The sequence below is a fragment of the Panthera leo genome, chromosome A3 (genome assembly GCF_018350215.1).
Source record: "Panthera leo isolate Ple1 chromosome A3, P.leo_Ple1_pat1.1, whole genome shotgun sequence".
NCBI lineage: Eukaryota > Metazoa > Chordata > Mammalia > Carnivora > Felidae > Panthera > Panthera leo.
Window position 1 is genome coordinate 95,427,414 of NC_056681.1, and position 19,493 is coordinate 95,446,906.

Genomic DNA, 19,493 nt, shown 5'->3' on the forward strand with positions numbered 1-19,493 from the left:
GTGCTTGTGTTATCTCAGTTTCCCTGCCCATGGCACAATTAGCGTGAGTGGAATAATTTTATTCATGTCAACACAAGTGGAAGTCATTCTGCCTTCTGCTTCAATAGCAGTTATAGCAAGGGGCATTGTAAATTCAGTAGGACTACCCAAGTTCTTACTGGCTGATTTTAATGTCTTAATAAAGAGTTCTGGGTTTTTTTGTGTGTGTTTGTTTGTTTTGTTTTGTTTTTAGAAGAGTGGAGAATTAACAATGGAGTGAAAACAACAAACTGTCCTATTAGAGAGTTAAGGAGACCTAACTTTAGATGGTACAATGCTGCCAGGTGACCCCTTTCAAGTATTCCTTCTCTTTAATAACCTCTGAGATGATTCTGCAAAACTTCCACTCAGGAGATCTTAGAAAACACTCCTCTGGACCATCTTGTCCTTCTAACAGTTAGTATAGAGGAAGAATATAAGAATGGTTAGTTGTTTTATCACTAACCCACCCTGTTATTAAATAGGATACATTCCTTATTGAAATGGAACATTACAACATTACAAAACCACATTGTAGATTGTCTTGCTGATTATCTACTTATAACAAATCAAATCATGACATGCAACTGAGACTTTGCCAGTGCATGTGGTCAATGCTTCCCTTTTACTTGCCTGCCTCTGTGCTATTATTGCATGTTGTGAACTGTTCTCTTGAGAGACTCTTTCTTTCCATTCTGTCTCCCAAATCCCACACACTCACCTAGACCTAGTGCATAGTCCACCTTCTTTTCCAGGCCCTCTTGTCAATTCTCTGAATTTAGAAAGCCCTTCCTTTTTGCTGTGCCCTCAGAGAACTTTGATACACCTGTGTAATGGCATGCATCCCTTTTTGCCTTTGGTTGTCATTATATGTGTGGACATTCTACCTGTCCTATTGATCTGTGAGCTTTTTAGAGCTGTCCTTGATTCACTGATGGTGGCTAGAAACTAACTGAAAGGAATTGATGCAAATGAGTTGTCCCTTGACCATGAATAGTGCAGAATGGGTCACAAAACATATATGCCTGGTACATAAGTAACTTAATAATATAAACAATGAAAAGAAGACATCCTGGGGCAGTCCACACTGGCAAACATGAGTACAAAGATCAAGGAATTTTCTAACAGCTTCTGATGGCAAGAAGAAGGACCATAGTGAGCTAAAGCCATTGGGGAAGTCTTCATAGATGTCTTTAGAACTTGAACTGGAAGTTCAAGTATCATTGTGAAAATTTGAGTAGAAGAGAAAGGAGAGGGGAGAGAAGGCAGGGGGATAGGGAGGAAGATAGAAATAACTTCAGGCTTCTGTAGATTAGTTTGGACAAGTCAGGAAGACTTCCTAACCATGCCTTATGTTTTCATCAAACCTTACTTATAAACTCTGTCACCTGTAGTATTTTATGTGACTCCATCTAGTAAGGTCCAGAGACCGAATTCTACTTTATTGCAAACAGTACTGCAAGGGAGACTTACTGTGTACACAGTGAAAACCTACTCCAATGGTTATAGATCTGTTTGGATCAAAAGTAATGATGATGAGAAAGAGGAAGGGGAGAAGGACGAGGATAGTGATGATGAGGACACTGATCCCCAGAATCCTAGAGGCTGAGGACAGCACAAATGCAATGTAAAGAGGGGCACAAATTTTCTATCATGATGTAGGCTCAATTTACACCTCTGATAAGGTCTAAGTGTAATCTGTGTTAACCAGGTCAAAGTTCAATGCAATATAAAGCATTGCATTTACTTAGTGCTTTGTTCCATTTGAGAACACAGCTATGTGGGTTTAGGCAATTAGTTTGTTAGTTAATGACTTAATCACCTTCTCAGGATGCAATCTTGATACTCAAACCATCTCCTCCACCAAGCCTATATATGCTGGAAACCTAAAAGCTCATCTTCAGGCTTTTGCCCCTAGTTGCTGCCCAGGGTCCCCAAGTGATAGTGTCAGGAGTAAGGGGTATTTACCTGAAGGTGAAACAAATATTTGAAACCCCATGGCCTCCTTAGCATAGGGATTGAAAACCTCTTAGCGATCACCAGAAATTTATGTTTGCTGTTGGAAAATTGCTTTGGGAAATGATGTGGATCAGAGAAGTAAATTTTCTGTCAAGATAAACTTTAGTAGTGAGCAAAGCAAAATTTGGGGGGAAAAAAAGATCCCTAGGTGTTTTATCTCATTTTTATTAACATTCTGTAATATTTACCACAGCCGTAGTCTGTGAGCCAAACTGTCAATGGAAGCATTGAACTACAGAGAAGATTCAGGCATTTCTCTAGAGAGGATACCTTCGGTCTCATTTTACAAACAGAAGCTGTTGATAACAGATGTGCTTCAAAAAGCTGGCAGTTTTTAAAAGAATTAAGGTGAAAAATAAAAGCCTTAAAACCCCACCACACAGATACCAGGAATCCACAGCCTCTGGACTGGCCCAGACTTTTCAGTGTGTTTCCAGAAATTGCTGTTATGCAGTCTGCACAGACGGTGGAGTGCTTGGGCTAGCAAGGGAGGGGAGGGAGCTTGGCAGGGCACCAGCTCAGAGCACGACTCTTCTTTTCTTTTTCCCAAAGAGCTGAGCCTGGTAAAAAATAAAAACACAAACAGACCCTTTCCCTCTTTCCCATCTGCTTTCATCCCAGTGCTTTGGGGTTGGTAGCCCTGAGTAAACCGGCAGAGCCCAGCAGGCTGCTGGCTGCTGAATGTGTTGCTGGATTTTGCTGCAGTTCAGAGCTGCTTGGCCCGGGGTCCAAGAACATCGAATCTCACCAGCGGACAGATAGGGGACCACAGCAGTCGCCTGTGCATGAGGGCTCAGAGAAGCAGCACGTGCACTTTTGATGGCAGTGGTATGGTGTAATAAGTGATTATAACTGAACCGAGGCTGACTTCTGCCTCCACCTTCTTACGGAAGTTTCAGCTTAGGCTCTCGGGAGATCTATCAGGTTTCTGCTGCTGAGGAGAGGCATGCTCAGAAAAAGAGGATGGGGGTTTGTATCTGTTGGCAGATCTGGGAAGGATCATTACATTGAAAACTCACACCAAATAAATAAATAAATACATAAATAAAAGGCAATCACCTGAGACAAATCTTGGAGCACTGTTGAAAGGGATCTTTGTCACTTCCTTCTTAACTGAGTATTCCAGCTGACTCTAATAAGAGAAAGAGCTGTCTCTCTTTCCACTTATTATAGTTGCTAATCTATACCTCAGGTTTCTCCTGTATGGGGAAGAATTTTCCATTACTAATGTAATGTTCTATTTATTTATGTTAATTTCAGAGAGGGGGAGGGTCAGAAGGAGGAAGGGAGGGAAGGAGAGAGAGAGACAGAGACAGAGAGAGAGAGAGAGAGAATATCTTGAGCAAATTCCATGCTCGGTTGTGAGCCTGATGCAGGGCTTGATCCCACAACCCTGGGATCAGGACCTGAGCCGAAATGAAGAGTCTGACAGATGTTCAACTGACTGAGCCACCCAGGCGCCCTGTGATGTTCTATTTAAATTAAACTCTTATAGCCACTTTTCAGAATCCATTTCTAGAAAGCAGTTGCTCCTAATGCCTTTCAATTTTCATCGGGTCTATTTGTATAAACATAATGTGTAACTCTACATTGGTGACACGGGGTGGAAACTAACATTACTTGAGAATTCACTATCCACCAGCACGTGGTGGGCACAACACTCATGATTCCTGAGATGCTTCTCAAAAACGTGCAAGGCAACCAAATATATGTAGAGAGGTGGACACCAAGGTTCATACAGGTGAAAAAATGACCTGCCCAAAGGCCATTTGACCCATTTGAGTCAGACTCTGCCACATGGTAAGAGACAAAGTCAAGTGAAATGGGGGACTTTCCCTCAAGGAGAAGTCTAGTTGCCTCCGTGCTACAAATGGTCTAGACCGAGGATTGATGAGGGACTTAATCCAGAGAAGTGACTAGCAGGGATTTTAGTCTCTCTGGAGGAGGGTTTGAAACATGTGGCCCTCTAAAGTGACACTGTGTGGGTAGCTGCCCACATGTCACCACCCTCCTCCTCTTTCCACTGCTTAAATCTTTGCATAGTACCCCACAGCTTTTGAAGTTGTCCCTTACTTTCCCTCCTTTAATCCTTACCAGATTCTCATGAAACAGGCTGAGCAGGGATTACTTTCTGAATTTTACAGACAAGGGAATTGAAGTTCAGAAAGGTGATGATTTATCTAAGTCAGTAAATGGCAGAGCCAGGCCCAGAGTTCTGGCGATTAATTCCATACCCTTTTTTTCCCCCTCTAATATATCATAAAGACAACTCTGGGAAGTGTTGAATGCAGGAGGGGCTAAGACACAGTTCTCCAAATTAAATGTTGGCTGTTCAAATAATCTCTGAATTCTAGTTTTTATTATCAAAAAATCCAGACCTCCCTTGACCTTCTCAAAGTCTTCAAATGGTGACCTGCCATTTTACTATTGTCTCTACCTCCATGTTAATCATTGTGTATGTCAGTGTTTCTCAAACTTTTTTTCTCATTATCTCCAACTAAAGAGATTTTTTTTTACACATTTTCCCCAGTTGCTGCCTCTGAAATTTGAATACCATAAATATATCCTATATCGGTTTATGTATTCCATAGGGTATATACATCGGTGCTTTATCCATACACTAAGATTTACCTGTTCCCTCTCAAGAACCAGTCTTTACCCCCTTGGTTCAATTTTGCCCTCATTGGGATTACATAATTACTCATACCTATGAATTCAGTAAAATCAATCAATCAATCAATCAATCAATCAATCAGTAAAGGGAGAAGTGACTGAGGAGGAAGGAAGAAGGAATGGGAGGGAGGGGGGAGGGAGGTAGGGAAGAGAGAAAACAATAAAACAAGTCAACAAACAGAAGGTGGTCCTCAATTTCCCAGTAGCTATAGCTTTCTCTGGGATATATATTCATGTGTTGGGGGTTCACTCACTTTGGGCAAGTATCCCTAATATGCCTGTTCAAAGCAGGGGCAGAGCATTCTTTAACCATTCTGTGAATGAACGCAAGAAACAGGCAGTGGCTTGGAACAGAATCACCTCTCAGTATTTAATTTTCAAGGTACAAAATAGTGAGTTCCCTTTGACCAGACTTAGTCTCTGCCTGTGGTGTTGGGTGGGTCTCTAAGGAGGGAAGAACCTTTCCTTGGGGGAAGTTTGATGATTTCACAATTTTACCTGCTGATAAGCAACAGTAAAAGAGAATGCATTGGAAATTACTCCTACTCTCCTCCCCCTCCTTAACACTCTCCCTGCCTACTAAATGGGGCAACTAAAAGGAAAGGCAAAAAATCACTACTACAAACAAGAAAAGAAAGGCCTGGGCAGGTAGCACTGGCTTCCCCAAGGGCCAGCAGCAAATTAGTACCAAAACTGAACTTACATGCTGCTCTTGACACATGAGCTCCTCTCCCAGAAGAGAGAGTCCACTTCAGATGTGTCTCCTTTTGTTACATTTGCTTCAGTAACATCAAACTGTAGCTGTTAGTACACAGAGAAAAAAAAAAATCTTTAAATAAACACCAGCAAATCTGTTACAGCTGAAGATGTATGCTTAGTGTCCCGGGGGCCAGTATGATTTAATATTGCTGATATTAAGTAAGAGTTTGGGAGCTGGATAACAATTGCAAGCTGTGTAGTAGCTTTCCACCTTCAGGAATTGACTAGGATAGGGAATAGCTCAGATGTAGAAATGAGTTTTGTTGAATCTTCAAAGACTAATATGAACAATGCCGGTCATCAGCCTTCAGTTCATGTAGAAATTGGAAGATATTGCCGAACCCGCTTGCACACGTGCTCATATTGCAGTAGAGGGTGCATTTACCAGGGCTGACAATTAACAACCAGAGTGAAGTCAAACATGAGTGTAGAGGCCAAGGCCTGAGCGGGTTGCAAAGCTGTGAAGGAAGGCACATGTGTCTTCAGACTCCATTTTCTACCTCCTTACCTTTTCCTTTTGAATCCGATGCTCTCGGGAACTCAAAGGTTTAGACATCATCTTATCACAGAAGAGAAAGGGGATAGCATGACCTGGGAGTACAACAGCTCTCTGGCCATGTAACCCTGTTTTATTTATCTTTTATTAAGAATATAAAACGAAACAATACTTATCTAGCACCTACCAGGTACCAGGCACTGTTGTAAGCACTTTACAAAGAGTAACTACTATAATTCTCATGACCGTCCTATCTCCATTTTATAGATGAAGGACCTGAGGGTTAGAGAGATTAAGTAACTTGCAAAACTCACTCAGCCAGAACTTGAACCCAACCATTATGTGTCCAGAGTTAAGTGCTTGACACTCCCTGCTATGGTAAGTAACCTTGGGCAAGTCATTGGACCCCTCTAAACCTCAGTTTACCTATCTGTAGAATGGGGATATTAATACTTCTCTGGACAAGTAGAGGGGGAGGTTTATTGCAAGGTGTGACTAAGAAGGTAGTTAAGGGTTTAGCAGGTTGCCAGGCACCTAGTAGGGCAATATATAATAAACACTTCCCAAGGGGGTGGCTGCCTTACATACACAGAGCAGAAAGAAGAGGAGGGCTCTTCTGGACACGTTCATGATGAGTCCGGTGGGTCTAAATTCTTAGCACAGTCCTCTTGCTAATTCCTCTTCTTTAAGTTACATTATTCTGTTGTTCATTCAGCACATATTTACTTAATCCCTCAATAAGAAATGTTGTGCTACTTTGAATGAGTTGACCAATATAGTTAGAATTTAAAAATCTGAGTGATATGTTACCTTTAGTTGCATTTTGGTTGTAGTGTGATTTCTCAAGACTCTTTTCCCCTAGAGCATGTTTATTCTTTTCCTTTTGTACTTTTATGATTTTTGGAATAGTGTGTAAAACAGGATCAATATGAGAAACTCAGATAAAAATGACCTGGATGACAAGCAAAGGAGTGAGGCTGAATTCTAAGAAGGACTATTATTTTTAGAATAAAACACACACAACACACACACACATTCAGTTACTGGGAAATATGGATTTTACCACAAATGCAATCACTTTGGAGCAGAGACAGCAAGACAAAAACCATAGAGTGCATGGTTCTGCAAATGAGGGACAAACGACAGGATTGTCTTGGTCAGCTGAAGGCACATTGTTGCTTTGTTCCATTATTTGTGTCTAACTTGACTTTTCAGACCTTTCTGTGGCAGAGTAATACAGCCCTTGCTTGGCAGAGACTGAGCCTCTGCACTGCCATCCAGGGCTGCCTATGGTGTCTCTGAGATAGAGGCCTCTGCCACATGCACTTTGCAATACTGAGAATTCTTCATTGAAGATAAATGCACTGATGGGGAGCACCTAATAAAACATGATTTTTAAAGAAAACACTGATTTAAGGAGATAAAGTATGCTGGAAGATTCAGTCTTTATCCTGGCTTTATGTTAAGCCCGTAAACTACTGGCAGATCTGGTTTTATACATGAACAGTGGTCTATGTCGTTTCATTTGAAGGGAACAAGGGAGGATCTCTTGTCCAAGTATACATCACTCAGCTGTTTCAGTACCTGAAGTTCTAGCACTGGAGCAATTTCTTTCTTATTTTCCCCAAAGATCCTTTTTTAAGGATCTTTTTTTAAAGCACACAGACACACAGACAACACAACACAACACAACACAAATTATCACATCTATCCATCCATCAATTTTCTTCTGGGACTTAGTTTTCACATTTACTTACTTACTTACTTACTTACTTACTTATTTATTTATTTATTTATTTATTTTAATACTATAATTTATTGTCAAATTGGCTAACATATGGTGTATACAGTGTGCTCTTGGTTTTGGGGGTAGATACCCGTGATTCATCGCTTATATACGACACCCAGTGCTCATCCCAACAAGTGAATTTTCACAGTTTTTAAAGTGTTGGTGGCAAAGGAGTCAATGGCAGCGGTCAAGCGGAAACGGAACTTTTGGTGATGGGGTATTTGGAAAGATTTGGCATCTCTTTATATGTCTCTGAACCATCATGGAGGCTCCTGGGGCAAAGAAAGGAGTATCAGGCATGGGACAGCGGTCGGGGCATCAAAGAGGCAGTCGTGAGACTGTGATGCCAAACGTTGTCATTGCCAGATTCCAGTTGGAGAAAGAGAAGGTGCAAGAAAATGTGTGTAATCTGTTCTCTAGGACTCTTCCTGAAAGACTGACTGATTTTTGGATCTCTAGCAGGAAAGGAAAGGGAAGCATTAGAAGGGGAAGGACAAATAATTAGAAGAGGCAGTTCTGAGTGCCAGGCCTGGCCATAGCCTTGACCTTGTGCAAGCAACTTAGCCTCTTCACATTGGAGTCTTCTTGTCTTAAACAAAAAAAATGGGACAAATTTGTATTTGCCTTGTGAGATTGTTGGGGGAATTAAGGCAAATAAAATCATTAACTGTGAACAGCACTTTGTAAATTATGGAGTGCTTGGAGACAAATTACAAGCCCATCTATGCCTGCATATCTTGCTCACAATATCAGCCCCACCAGGTGGAGTTGCGGGGGGTGGGGGGAGAGTCTCCTCACTTAGCACTGACCCCCATCCAGCCTAGCCACCTGCCACCCTGTGTGAAGAGCTGTAGTCAGACCCGTGCATGGGGTAGATCAGTCAGCTGCCCATGCTGTGACTCTTGTGACCCTCTAGCTCGGGGCTTGTCAACCTTGGCTGAACTTTGGAATCAACTGGGAAGCTTTAAAAAAATCTCCTCACCAAAGCCACACTGCATGTAAATTAAATCAGAATCTCTTGGGAAGGGACCCAGGCATCCATGTTCATTAAAGCTCCCAGGTGGTTCCAATGTGCAGCCGGGGTGAAGACACATTCTCCTGGCTGAGCAAGAGAAAGGAGGATGCGGCTAGACAATGACTTATTTTTTCTCATAAAGTAGGGGAGGAATGGCTTCCCAACATTACATTAAGAAGAAAATAGCCAATGTGGTAGACCAGAATAAAGAAAGAAATGACTAAAAAGGAATCGAGTTGGTGTATTACAGCTACTTATTATTATTTGAGCAATATAAAGCACAAATCTTGAAACTCCCTTCTCTCTTGCTTTCTCTCTTTCTCCCCCTCCAACCTCTTCTCTCCTTGCCTGTTACTTTTCTAAATTTCAGTTTCTCCCTCTTTCCTTGCCTCCCATCTCTTCTCATGTTACAAAAGGGCTCTGATCTCCAGTATTAATTATAACTATGTACAATATAGTAAATTATTTTAGGAGACTCGTACAAATATTTTTCCATACTTCTTCCCCGCTGGCTCCTGCCCCCACCCTACCCCACCCCTACCCAGTGGCATTCTTCAGGGTTTTTTGTTTTGTTTTTGTTTGTTTTGTTTTGTTTTTTGTTGGGCCTGCTTCAGAGCACATCCCTATGCCTCTGGTCTCACGTGTGGGTGAGTGTGAGTCCTTGCTAGGATTTCCTTTTATCTCTTACTGCACATTCTGAAAACCCTATTTTCCCACCCACACATGGCTGTGCCTTCTCATCTGTTTTCCAGCATCCCTACCTCCTCTCTGAAGTCCTTGTCTCTGTGATTTTTTAACTACCTTTTCTCATTCATATGTAGGAAACCTGATAAATCAGAACATCTGGGGAATGGGAGTTCAGGGGGATTTTAATTTTCTGGTTAAGTGACACTAGCTGGGAAACCACTTTTGTTTCCTGTTTTATTCTTGAGAAATTCTAGAAGCCCAGAACTGGAAGGGTTCTTAGGGAATACCAGCATGAATCCTCCTAAAGGCAAAGTGACAGTAAGGTGATTACCAGATGAACCCACGACATGTGAGTAACAGAGCCAGGTTTAAAGGCCAGGTGTCTCTCCTGAGTTCTGGACCCTGAACTTCAAGAGCATTCGCTTGATCTGGCCTATTGAAGTGTTGTGATTAACTAGAGCCAGTCCAATGTGAATGGGTTTGTTTCTAAGTGAACTCTCCAATTCCCTCATAATGCCACATGGCTATGGACTTTATTCACCTGTGTCCCTTGCCTGGCCCCAAATGCACTTCACTTTGCACTGCCTGCATCTCTAGACCGTCCTGTTTCTAAGGTCTGCAGTGATTTCCCTCATTAACAATATATCCACTCTACTCACTAGACAAAGCACATTGAATTTTTTTTAAAGGGGAACTCCAATCCCACCTCAGCGACATTCCAGGCTTGGCTGGAGAAAGAGAAAGCCCAAGCAGGTCAGCTCAGTTTGTTCAGACTTCAGGACATCTTCTGGAAGGAATATCATGTTTCTCATTTTCCTTCTTGTTAAGTAAATATCCACTGGTAACTTGATTTTTTTTCTCCTGTTTCCTAAATGAGGTATTGCTAAGAAAAAGTGGGTCAATTGAGGGTTCTGACAAGTTTCGTCCCAGTTAATTTAAGTTTTGCCATATGTTCTCCGAGAAGCATGTGCTAACTACAGGTCCTCTGATTAGCAACCAACCTGAGGGGTTTTAATTTAGACTTTCAGTTCTCTAGCAAGAGAGAGGAAGATTCAAAGAGAATAGATCTGGGTGAACCCAAACTTAACTCATCGGAAAGGCGGCCACAAGCAAACACACTGGTGTAGACAACCTCATTAATTTACACCATGGGGCAGAGGTTCTTAACCTCAGCACTCTTGGCATTTTAGAGCAAATAATTATTTGTGAAGGGGCTTTCCTGTGCATTGTAGGATGTTTAGCAGGATCCATGACCACCACCCATGAGACGCAAGTAGGCCCCACCACCATGCACGAAAACAAAAAAGTTTCCAGACATTACCAATTGTTGAGTGCATGGCAGAGTTGCCCCTGGTTGACAACCATAGAGACATAGTCCTTTTAATGAGCAGGAAAGAAATCTCAACAAGTCTCCGACAGTAATACCTGGAGGCCCATACCTTAGTCTCTCTGTGTCTATCATTGTGTGGTGAGAGGTTGGACTGGATGAGCAGCTGGGCAGTTTTGCCTCTGGAGGCCTGTGGAGAGGTACCCTCTGTTGGTAGAGTCCTACATTACCCAATTAACAGAGGCCAGAGCAAGTGAAGTCATCCTGAAAATTCCTGGGCTCAAGCATTGTACCCATGCCATCCAACAAGAATACGTGAGCATGTGTCCTGTGCCAGTCCTTGGTTCTGCTGGGTGGAGGAGCAGAGGGAGTGACTATTAAAGGGAAAAGGAAATAGGGCATGCCAAAAAAGGCTACCAAACTGAATACCAGTGCTCCCCATTACTAGCCGGGTGACTTTGCACAGAGCACTTAACGTCTCTAAACTTTACGTTCCTCATGTAAGGGTAAGGTTCTTAGCATCTCTCTCTCTCTCACACATATTGAAATCTAGGTAAAGGCTCCCATACTCAATAGATTTTATTCCCTCCATCTTGTTTATATCTCTGACTAAACCTTAAGGGTGTAGTAGATAGTGCCTAGCCTTGTGAGCACCAAAACACCAAAGACCTACAAAAACTGGGTCCACTGAGGAAGGCCAGAAGATTGTGCCCAGTCAGGAGTAAGAATTTTGCCTCTTGGATCCCTGGGGAAAAAGTCAGAGAAGAATATTTTTGGTGGAGAAATATGTTTCCTAACCCTGAGGTGGAATTCATTGGTTAGGAAGGTACTCTCACAAGAGTATCTTGCCATTTGCTGGCTCTTACCATTAGGTAGCAGGCTTATACTCTCCTACAGTATGAGGCACTCAGAAGATCCCCCAGCTGCAAAGCATCTACCAACACATTATCTAATGCCTGAAAATACCGTCAGTCCTTTACATTTTAATTGTGATTGATTTTACCAGGTTCTTTCTTGAGTAACAGTTTGCTCATGGAAGGAGAAAGTAGGAGGGTAATTGATGCTGAAAGAAGTTATGTAATGTCATCATGTGTGTGACTGTATATGTAGTTATATAAATATGGCAATATATCTGTATGCCTGGTTATATCTGTGTTATGCGTGCAAAATGTGTGTGAGTGTGTGTCCCTAAACTTCTCTGAAAATATATTTCAGGACCCTGCTTCAGAGTCATTTTCCAGCTAACTCCTTGTTATTTGTCATTCCATCAATGACAAAACCCAAATCAACCAACATAACCACCTACCTAGAGGAGATAATTGATGCTTATTTTGACTACCCAGAAACACTGTACTCCCCATTCTCCAAAAAAAAAAAAAGATATACATTCCAGTCTTTTGATAATGCTGTCTGTGAGAGAGATATCTGATGCCTTTTATTTTACTAGAATACGTGACCCACCAGTGGCTATGCCAGATAGAACAGGCACTGAACTTGATGACAAGTCGATTAATATAACCCAAAAACACAGCCAGCCCCTGAGCCCTCCAGTGATCTGTGTGCAGTTGCTTAAGAAACTTGAGAGGAATAACAAGTGGCATTTGGCCCTCTAATTACCTACACATACTCATAAATGTGTTGTTGATGCTAAGTCATACCAAATGTCTGCCTTCCTGCAGGCAGGGAGAAAAGGTAAGGCACTCTTATACTTTGAGGAGCGTGGGAGAATATTTTAAAAAAATGAATTTTAAAAAAGGTTTCCTTTTACTGGAGTCCTCTTTTCTTTGTGACGGCAACTTTGCAGTCTTGGAAGCGTGAGTTGTGCCTGGGACTGGTGTTCTCAACCATCCTGGCTGAAGTCTGAGCATCAAGGGCTGTTTTTTTTCTGTAAATGAAGGCCAAAGGATGGGTATTACTTAACCTGCTCCCTCTGGCACAACCTAAAAAACTACCAGGGGTAAGACTGGTGTGAGAGTGTGATCTGTCATCAGAAAAGACCTTTTTTTTCTGTATAAATATTCGAAAAACCTCTTTACTAGGGCTGAACTTTAATCATCGGAGAAGGTACTACAAATAGGGGGTTAATCCATCACAATGACCAGGAAGAGACATGAATTGTGGCCTTAAATTTTTTTTTTCAGATAGCACAGGATAATGATATTAGCACCCTCTGTGGGAAGAACACATAAAAAAGGTGTTACACCTTTAAAAATTAGATTCTCTTTTAAATGCTCAGTAGTTTGCTTAGAGGGGTCAGAACAAGTTTCTTGAAGCTTAAAGATTAATTAATTTGTGAAAGAAAAGATTTCAAGTGTCACAAAACCTTAGTTAAAACTACTGATCCCCCTTATTCTTGGCTTTCCCCTTCCCCAGCCCTTCTTCAAAGCAAGAGGTGCGTGAGAATAAAATGGTGTGAGCTAAATTCCTGTTTGTGTAGAAAACATATCTTCTACAAAGACACACAAACAGAGATATACAGACACACAGAATAAGAACACAGCTTTCTGTGGCCAGCATTTGCTCTCCAGTTAGCAGACTGAAGATTCCTCTTGACAGTGATCTTTCATTACATTTACATGGACTTAAGATCTACACATGTGATGTTTAGTCATATGGGGGGCAGGGGTGCCAGCAGCATAAAACAAAGCACAATTATTCTCTGGCTTTTTCTTATGGCCACGTTGAAAAAAAGAAAAACGAAAGAAAAAAATAGTCTTGGGTATAAGCGATAAACTCTACAGTCTCTAATATCTGTATTTCCATGGGTGGGCGGCTGTGGTTCTGATGTTTCCCAGAAAGGATTTGCCTTTGGAAGCTTTCCCTATAGCTGTAAGCACACCAACACAGCCTTTAATACACTGAGCCAGAAGTACCTTTTGGTACTAAATTCCAGTAGCCTTCCTATGAGATTAAACCAATGGAGTCCAAGGAACTTTTCTTCAGTCGCCACAATTTGGGATACATCCTCCCCCCAAAAAAAGGTATGTTGTCTTCTAGAGGAGGTCTTTTTATTGGAGTTTAATTATAGATGGCACATCCCTAAGTGATCCCTAAGTTCCTGCTCCCCCTGCCCCCCTGCCCAGTGATACGCTGTTTAAAACGGCAGCTCCAAATTGTCATGCTTAGGCTCATTCTAAAAGCTTCTCCTCAAAGTTAGCAAATAAAGCCCCTCTCTTCTAACCTAAATAAGTGGTACAAGCACAGTGTATGTTATTATATCATGTTTTAATTAGAAACAAAGAAGATGAAGTTTCCTTCAGGAAGAATGAGCTGGGAGAGGGGAGGGGGAGGAGGGAGAGGGAGAGGGAAAGAGATGTTAAACTCTCAAGGTTTAACACATTAGAGACATTTGCAAAGTATTTCTCTCCAAAGGGCCTCTTACATGCAGTATTGTTAGGAAAATGGATTTCTCCATAGGTAGAAGAGAAACCTATCACTAATCCTCAGCTTAAGTAAACCTCCTGGTGATGACATTATGCATTTCAAACAGCAGATTTTGCCTTTTTAGGTAGGTGGCTAGAGGCATTTGCATTTGGGAGGTGGTGGTGTGTCTGTTTTCCCCATCCCTCTCCCTACTATTTGGATGTCTCTCTTAAAAAAAAAAAAAAAAAAAAAAAAAGGAAAAAAAGAAAGATGCCTGGCTGTAGGATCTTTCAGAGGGGTGAGCACCTGAGTTTGAAAAAGACTTCTGGGCATGGGTGTTGGTTCAGTATTCACCATCTGCTCTCCATGACAGTTTATTTCCATCATACAATTGCTTAAAGTGCTAGCGAGTGAAAGACCCCTCCCATGCAATACACCGTACTCCTCTTTCCCATCCCCACACCCACCAACTGCTACCACTGTTTAATTTAGTCCAGTAAACAATCTGCACCTCAATGATGGACCTGGAAACCTGTGAAGGCTGGGGAGAGGCAATCATTGATCCCAACACACAAAAAAGTAAAACACACTGGGAAAGCAGGCATTATAAAAAAGGGCAAGCTGAAAACAGGCAGCTTTTCTGTTCTGGGCTAACAAATTATTCCCATCTCAGTAATATTGGAACACAGGGTCAAATGGTGATCTTCCCCGATCCTACCCCATCCCCACTGCTTCTAAAGTCTGTCCCTAAAGTCTCCTGCCAGAAGTCATTACCCAGTAGTCATTCAACCTGAGGTAGGATTTTTCTCACTGTTCCCCATAGTAACTAGGAGTGTGCTCTCACTGCTCGGAGCCTAAGCTTGCTGCAGTCTTCGCAATGTGCTCCAGAAAGCACAGCTTTCATCCGCCAACATTTGGATTCTGCCTTATTCCCCTCAATCAGGTCGGAGTGAGCAGGAGCTGAGGGGCTCTTTCTTTCACTTGGGAGAGTACAGAAAAGGGCACAAATGCTACCAACTCTGGTGAATCAAAGGCACAGGAGAATTACGAGCCAGTGGCATTAGTGGGTGAGATTTTGAACCGATTTGAAAGATGGTTGTATTAAGTGCAAAAACGTTTCTTGCTCATAGGACAAACTGTCTGGCACTGCCTTTTAAAAGCTATTTGTAACGATCTCTGCCTTAAAGGCTAGGCAGTGATGCTCAGTCCTCAGCGCCCCCTCCTTTCACTTGCGTTACAGTGATTGCATTGCTCTCTCCTAAAGATAATGTGAAAGGTCTTGCTTTTTCCCCTCAGTCTTTAGTCATGTGGGGATAAATCAACCTGATGAGCTTTATTTGTTCCTCTTAATATTTCAAATTGAGCCTGACCACTATACTCCGCAATTTCTGGATTTTTCCTCTGGCCGCTGGACCCCCCAGCCCCCTCCCCCACCCCCTCACCCCCCCCCCCCCAGGGAAGGACATGGTAACTCTCCCTTCTCTTTTAACACAGGTAACAATTCATTTAGATTACACCAGTCTGTAAAAACTGTAAATGCTATTTTATTTTAAACATTTTAGTTTACAAAAAAAAAAAATCAATGATTGGTACCTTTTTTACACTCTCAGATTCCTGAATATGGACAGATCTTCAAAGGAAGGAAGGAGTTCTCATATGAAATTTAAGATTGACTGTCCTGAAGGTTGTGGGGCAGGGTTTTTGTTGTGTTTTATTTCGTTTTTGTTTTTAAGACACAATAAAGCTAAAATGTCAAGTCTCTGGGAGATATCCCCTTACAGTTTCAGTCAAGGAGCATATCAGAGCACAGACAAGGAGACCCCAGCCTGGCGCTGGCCGGCCGCCCCGGCCGCCCAGGCGTATTTGGTAGCGCACGGGTTGAGAGCCACTGGGAAAATCACACCTCGCATTCCCTTGCGGGCTGCTGGTGGCAGGTACAGGATCCGTACTCATTGATGATCACCAGGGCTCCCTCAATGTGGTTCGGTTTGTAATCAACGTAGTATTCCTGGGCAGACATGGCAGCCATCTGATGCATGGTCTGTTTCTGCTTTTGCTTCCTGCGCTGCGTGACAAAGCACTGTCTGAGCTGCCTGAGGCTAGCTGGGAAACACTTCCAGGAGACATAGAGCACCAGGACCACGATGAGGAAAGAGAAGATGAGGGCCATGGTGCCTGTGACCACCTTGTGGATCTGCACGGCGTTCTCGGCATGCTCGCCGCCTGGGAGAGCCACAGTAGCCGGCTCGTGCGTGCCGTCGAGCTGCCCCTCCCTGCCGTCAGCGAGCGTGGTGGCCGGGCTGCCCGGGAGCCCGAGGTCACTGTGGTTGGTGACGGCCGAGAGCAGGTGGCCGCTCGTGGGGTCGGCCCCATCCTCGCACAGGTGGAAGGCGTACACGGCGTCTAGGACGTCCTCGCCCTGCGCGTACTCGGGGCTGGCGCACTGCAAGTTGCCATCGTAGCGCCCCTGGAAGCTGCTGAGCCACGAGGCCAGGGCGCACACGTTGCGCCCGCAGTCCCACAGGTTCCCGGCCAGGGTGATGCTCGTCAGCGATTTCCAGGAGTTGAGGATCCGGGGCTCGATGTAGGTGAGGCGGTTGGAGTCCAGCTGCAGAGACTGCAGGTGCGGCACGGTCTCGAACACATGGGGCTCCATATACTCGATCTCGTTGCCCGACAGGTCCATTTTCTCCAGGTTCCAAACCCAGTCCAGCGAGCTAACCACAATGGCCACCTTGTTCCTCTTCAGGCAGAGGGAATGCAAGGAGATGAGGCGCGGGAAGTGGGCGAAGTTCACCTTGACCAAGTCGTTGTGCTCCAGGTGCAGCTCGGTGAGCTTGAACAAGCCGGCGAAAGAGTTGCGCGCCAGACTCTTGAGCTGATTGTATCCGATGTCAAGAAACTTGAGGCTGCGGCAGTCCTGGAAGATGCGCACCGGCACGAACTGGATAGCGTTGGACCGCATGTGAAGCGTGGTGAGCTTCCGCAGCCCATGGAAGAGGTCGGGCGCCAGAGCCTGCAGCTTGTTGTACGAGAGGTCCACGCTGCGCAGGTTGGGCATGGGCCGGAAGGTGGTGTTGGCCAGTTGGGTGATCTGGTTGGAACTCAGTGTGAGTTCCTTAACTCGGCGCAGTTTCTGAAAGGCGTCCCCCTGCACCGAGCAGATGTGATTGTGATCCAGATAGAGCCACGTGAGCTGCATTAACCCCGTGAACTGGCCGGCGCGCAGCTCCGAGAGGCTGTTGTAGCGCAGGGACAAGCCCAGCAGGCCGGACAGGTTGTGGGGCGCCTCGGTGAGGTTGAGCGCCTCGCAGTACAGCAGCCGCCCCTCGCACCGGCACAGCTGCGGGCACCCGCTGGGGGCGGCGGGCAGCATCTGAAAGCAGGCCCCCAGCAGACACAAGACCACCCCCGAGGGCCTCCTCAGCAGCCAGTATAGACAGAGACCGAGCAGCAGGAAATCCATTAGCGAGAATCTTTCCAGAGAGGCTGGAGAATGTCCATTGGAAGCGCTCGGTCAGAAATCTACATCATATTTTATTCCAAGGGAGGGGGAGCGGGGGGAGGGGGAGAAAAGGGCAAAATCAAATAAATATATTGAAATAAAGAAGGACCCCCCTCCCCAAAGCCACACGTTCACCTCTAAGCATGCAGAAAGCTGGGCAGCATAGAAAGTTCACAGCCACGGAAAGATCAAAGAGACGGTGATTTGGTCCATGTTAGATGCTGCAGCAAAGAAAAGGGAGGAAAAAAAAAATCTTCGGGAAAGAATTTAATTAAAAAGTGTCTTACCCACCCTTTTCCAGAGAGTGACAACCTCCATTCAGCTGCTCCCTTTGTGTGCAGGCTAATTATATGCAGGGCGAGAGAAGACCCCTCTGTGTTTCCGAGGCAGCCCCGGTCCGCGGCCGGCGGATCTGGCAGGCGCACAATGTCTCACTTTGCTGCTCGGCTCTGGGCTGCAAGGGCGGCTGGCGAGGCGGGGAGGCGACTTCTAGGACCCGCAAGTTTCCCAACTACGTGCCGGCGCCGGGCTTCGCCTTCCTGCCGCTGTCCTTTCCCTCTGCAGTTCGGACTGTGACGTTGTGGGGGAAAAAAAAAAAAAAAAAAAAAAAAAAAACCAAAAAAACTCCAAACTCGGGGCTCACGACTCCCCTGGATTTGGTAGTCTGGTTAATGTCCGTCATTGGAAAGGACCACTGACCGGTGCCACCTTTTACTCCGCGGAGACCGCCTGCCATTCGCGCCCGGGGCGGCTGCGGAGAGCGGGCTTGCTCATGCTTTGCGGGCGGCGGGGTGGTGCGGGCGGGGAGCGGGGAGCGGCGCCCGAGCTCCTTCCCTCCGCCAGGCTGTGTGCGGCGCGAGCTTGCACAGGCACCTACTGCTCACTGAGTGTCGTAAGCTGCTCACGATTGTGCGTCTTCCCGGAGCACCTCAGACATGGGCAGATTGAAAAGGGGTGGGCACAAAACCAAACATTTTACCGAGCCACTGAAGTAATATATGTTCTTTGATGAAACGGAAAACACTTTCAGTTTTTTTGGGGGGTCCGTATTTCAAAAAAAGGGGGAGAGGGGATGGAGGTATGGGGTAGCATCATCAACGACAAGGTATTTCCAGGCAGGAAACTGTAATATTCTGTTCTCTCCCCCTTCCCTTTTGGGGACGCTCCCCCTCCCCCTTTAAAGCTGTCTACGTGTAAGAGACACGTAGGAATCTGTAGAGAAATCAACATTTGGTCCTTTGCTTCAGAAAAGCAACTTGAGAGAAGATAGAGTAAAGCAGTGATTGTGGGGGCTTGGCTAAGATTTTTTTTTTTTCCTCCTTTCCTTACAGGCACTGGAGTTCTGCAGTCAGCCAGCCCTTTTTAGTGGTGGATGGGGAAAAGCTTTCCAAATCCACTGGTTCTGGGAAGCCATCCCGTTTTGGTGGTATGAGACCCAGTGTGCTAGAAGCATATGTCTGTGTGCACGGAGTCTTGCGTGAAATCCTACCAGGACTTCACCATTCTCCAAGGATGTCTGTAAGGTCCCAGGTGGATTAGAAAGATTCTGCTGTATGACACTCAGGAGGGCTGGCCCTAACATGCTGCACATGGTGATTACAGCACCCTGTAGCACTCCAGGAGAATATACTAGAGAATAGGCAGAGAAGGGGTAGTTTAAACCATAATGAAGCCTATCCCCCTCCATCACGCACCCCTAATTAAACTTTCAGACTGTAGCTAAATTGTCTCTCCTAACTAGGAAGAGAAGTCTTTGCCTGGTTATTTCCACTCACAGTCATCTGTAGCTGGGGTTCTCATAATAAGCGCTCTCTCGCTCGCTCTCTCTCTCTCTCTCTTGTT

The 19,493-nt window shown here is 44.5% G+C and overlaps 2 protein-coding genes across 14 annotated transcripts in view; one reads left to right on the forward strand and one right to left on the reverse strand.

The window, feature by feature from the left end:
- CTNNA2 (catenin alpha 2) overlaps positions 1 to 19,493 on the forward strand; it is a 1,100,619-nt gene that overhangs the window by 717,293 nt on the left and 363,833 nt on the right. The window lies entirely within an intron of this gene.
- LRRTM1 (leucine rich repeat transmembrane neuronal 1) lies at positions 15,673 to 18,411 on the reverse strand. Of its 4 annotated transcripts, XM_042932832.1 has the most exons (3): positions 18,087 to 18,411; positions 17,787 to 17,872; positions 15,673 to 17,671 (listed from the first exon to the last, which is right to left on the reverse strand). In XM_042932832.1, the coding sequence occupies exon 3, from the start codon at positions 17,610 to 17,612 to the stop codon at positions 16,044 to 16,046; it is 1,569 nt and encodes a 522-aa protein (XP_042788766.1). In that variant the 5' UTR covers positions 17,613 to 17,671; positions 17,787 to 17,872; positions 18,087 to 18,411; the 3' UTR covers positions 15,673 to 16,043. The 4 variants fall into 4 exon arrangements, with proteins under 4 accessions (XP_042788766.1, XP_042788768.1, XP_042788765.1 ...); XM_042932834.1 differs by lacking the exon at positions 17,787 to 17,872 and having other exon boundaries at positions 15,673 to 17,635; positions 17,943 to 18,411; XM_042932831.1 differs by lacking the exon at positions 17,787 to 17,872 and having other exon boundaries at positions 17,943 to 18,411.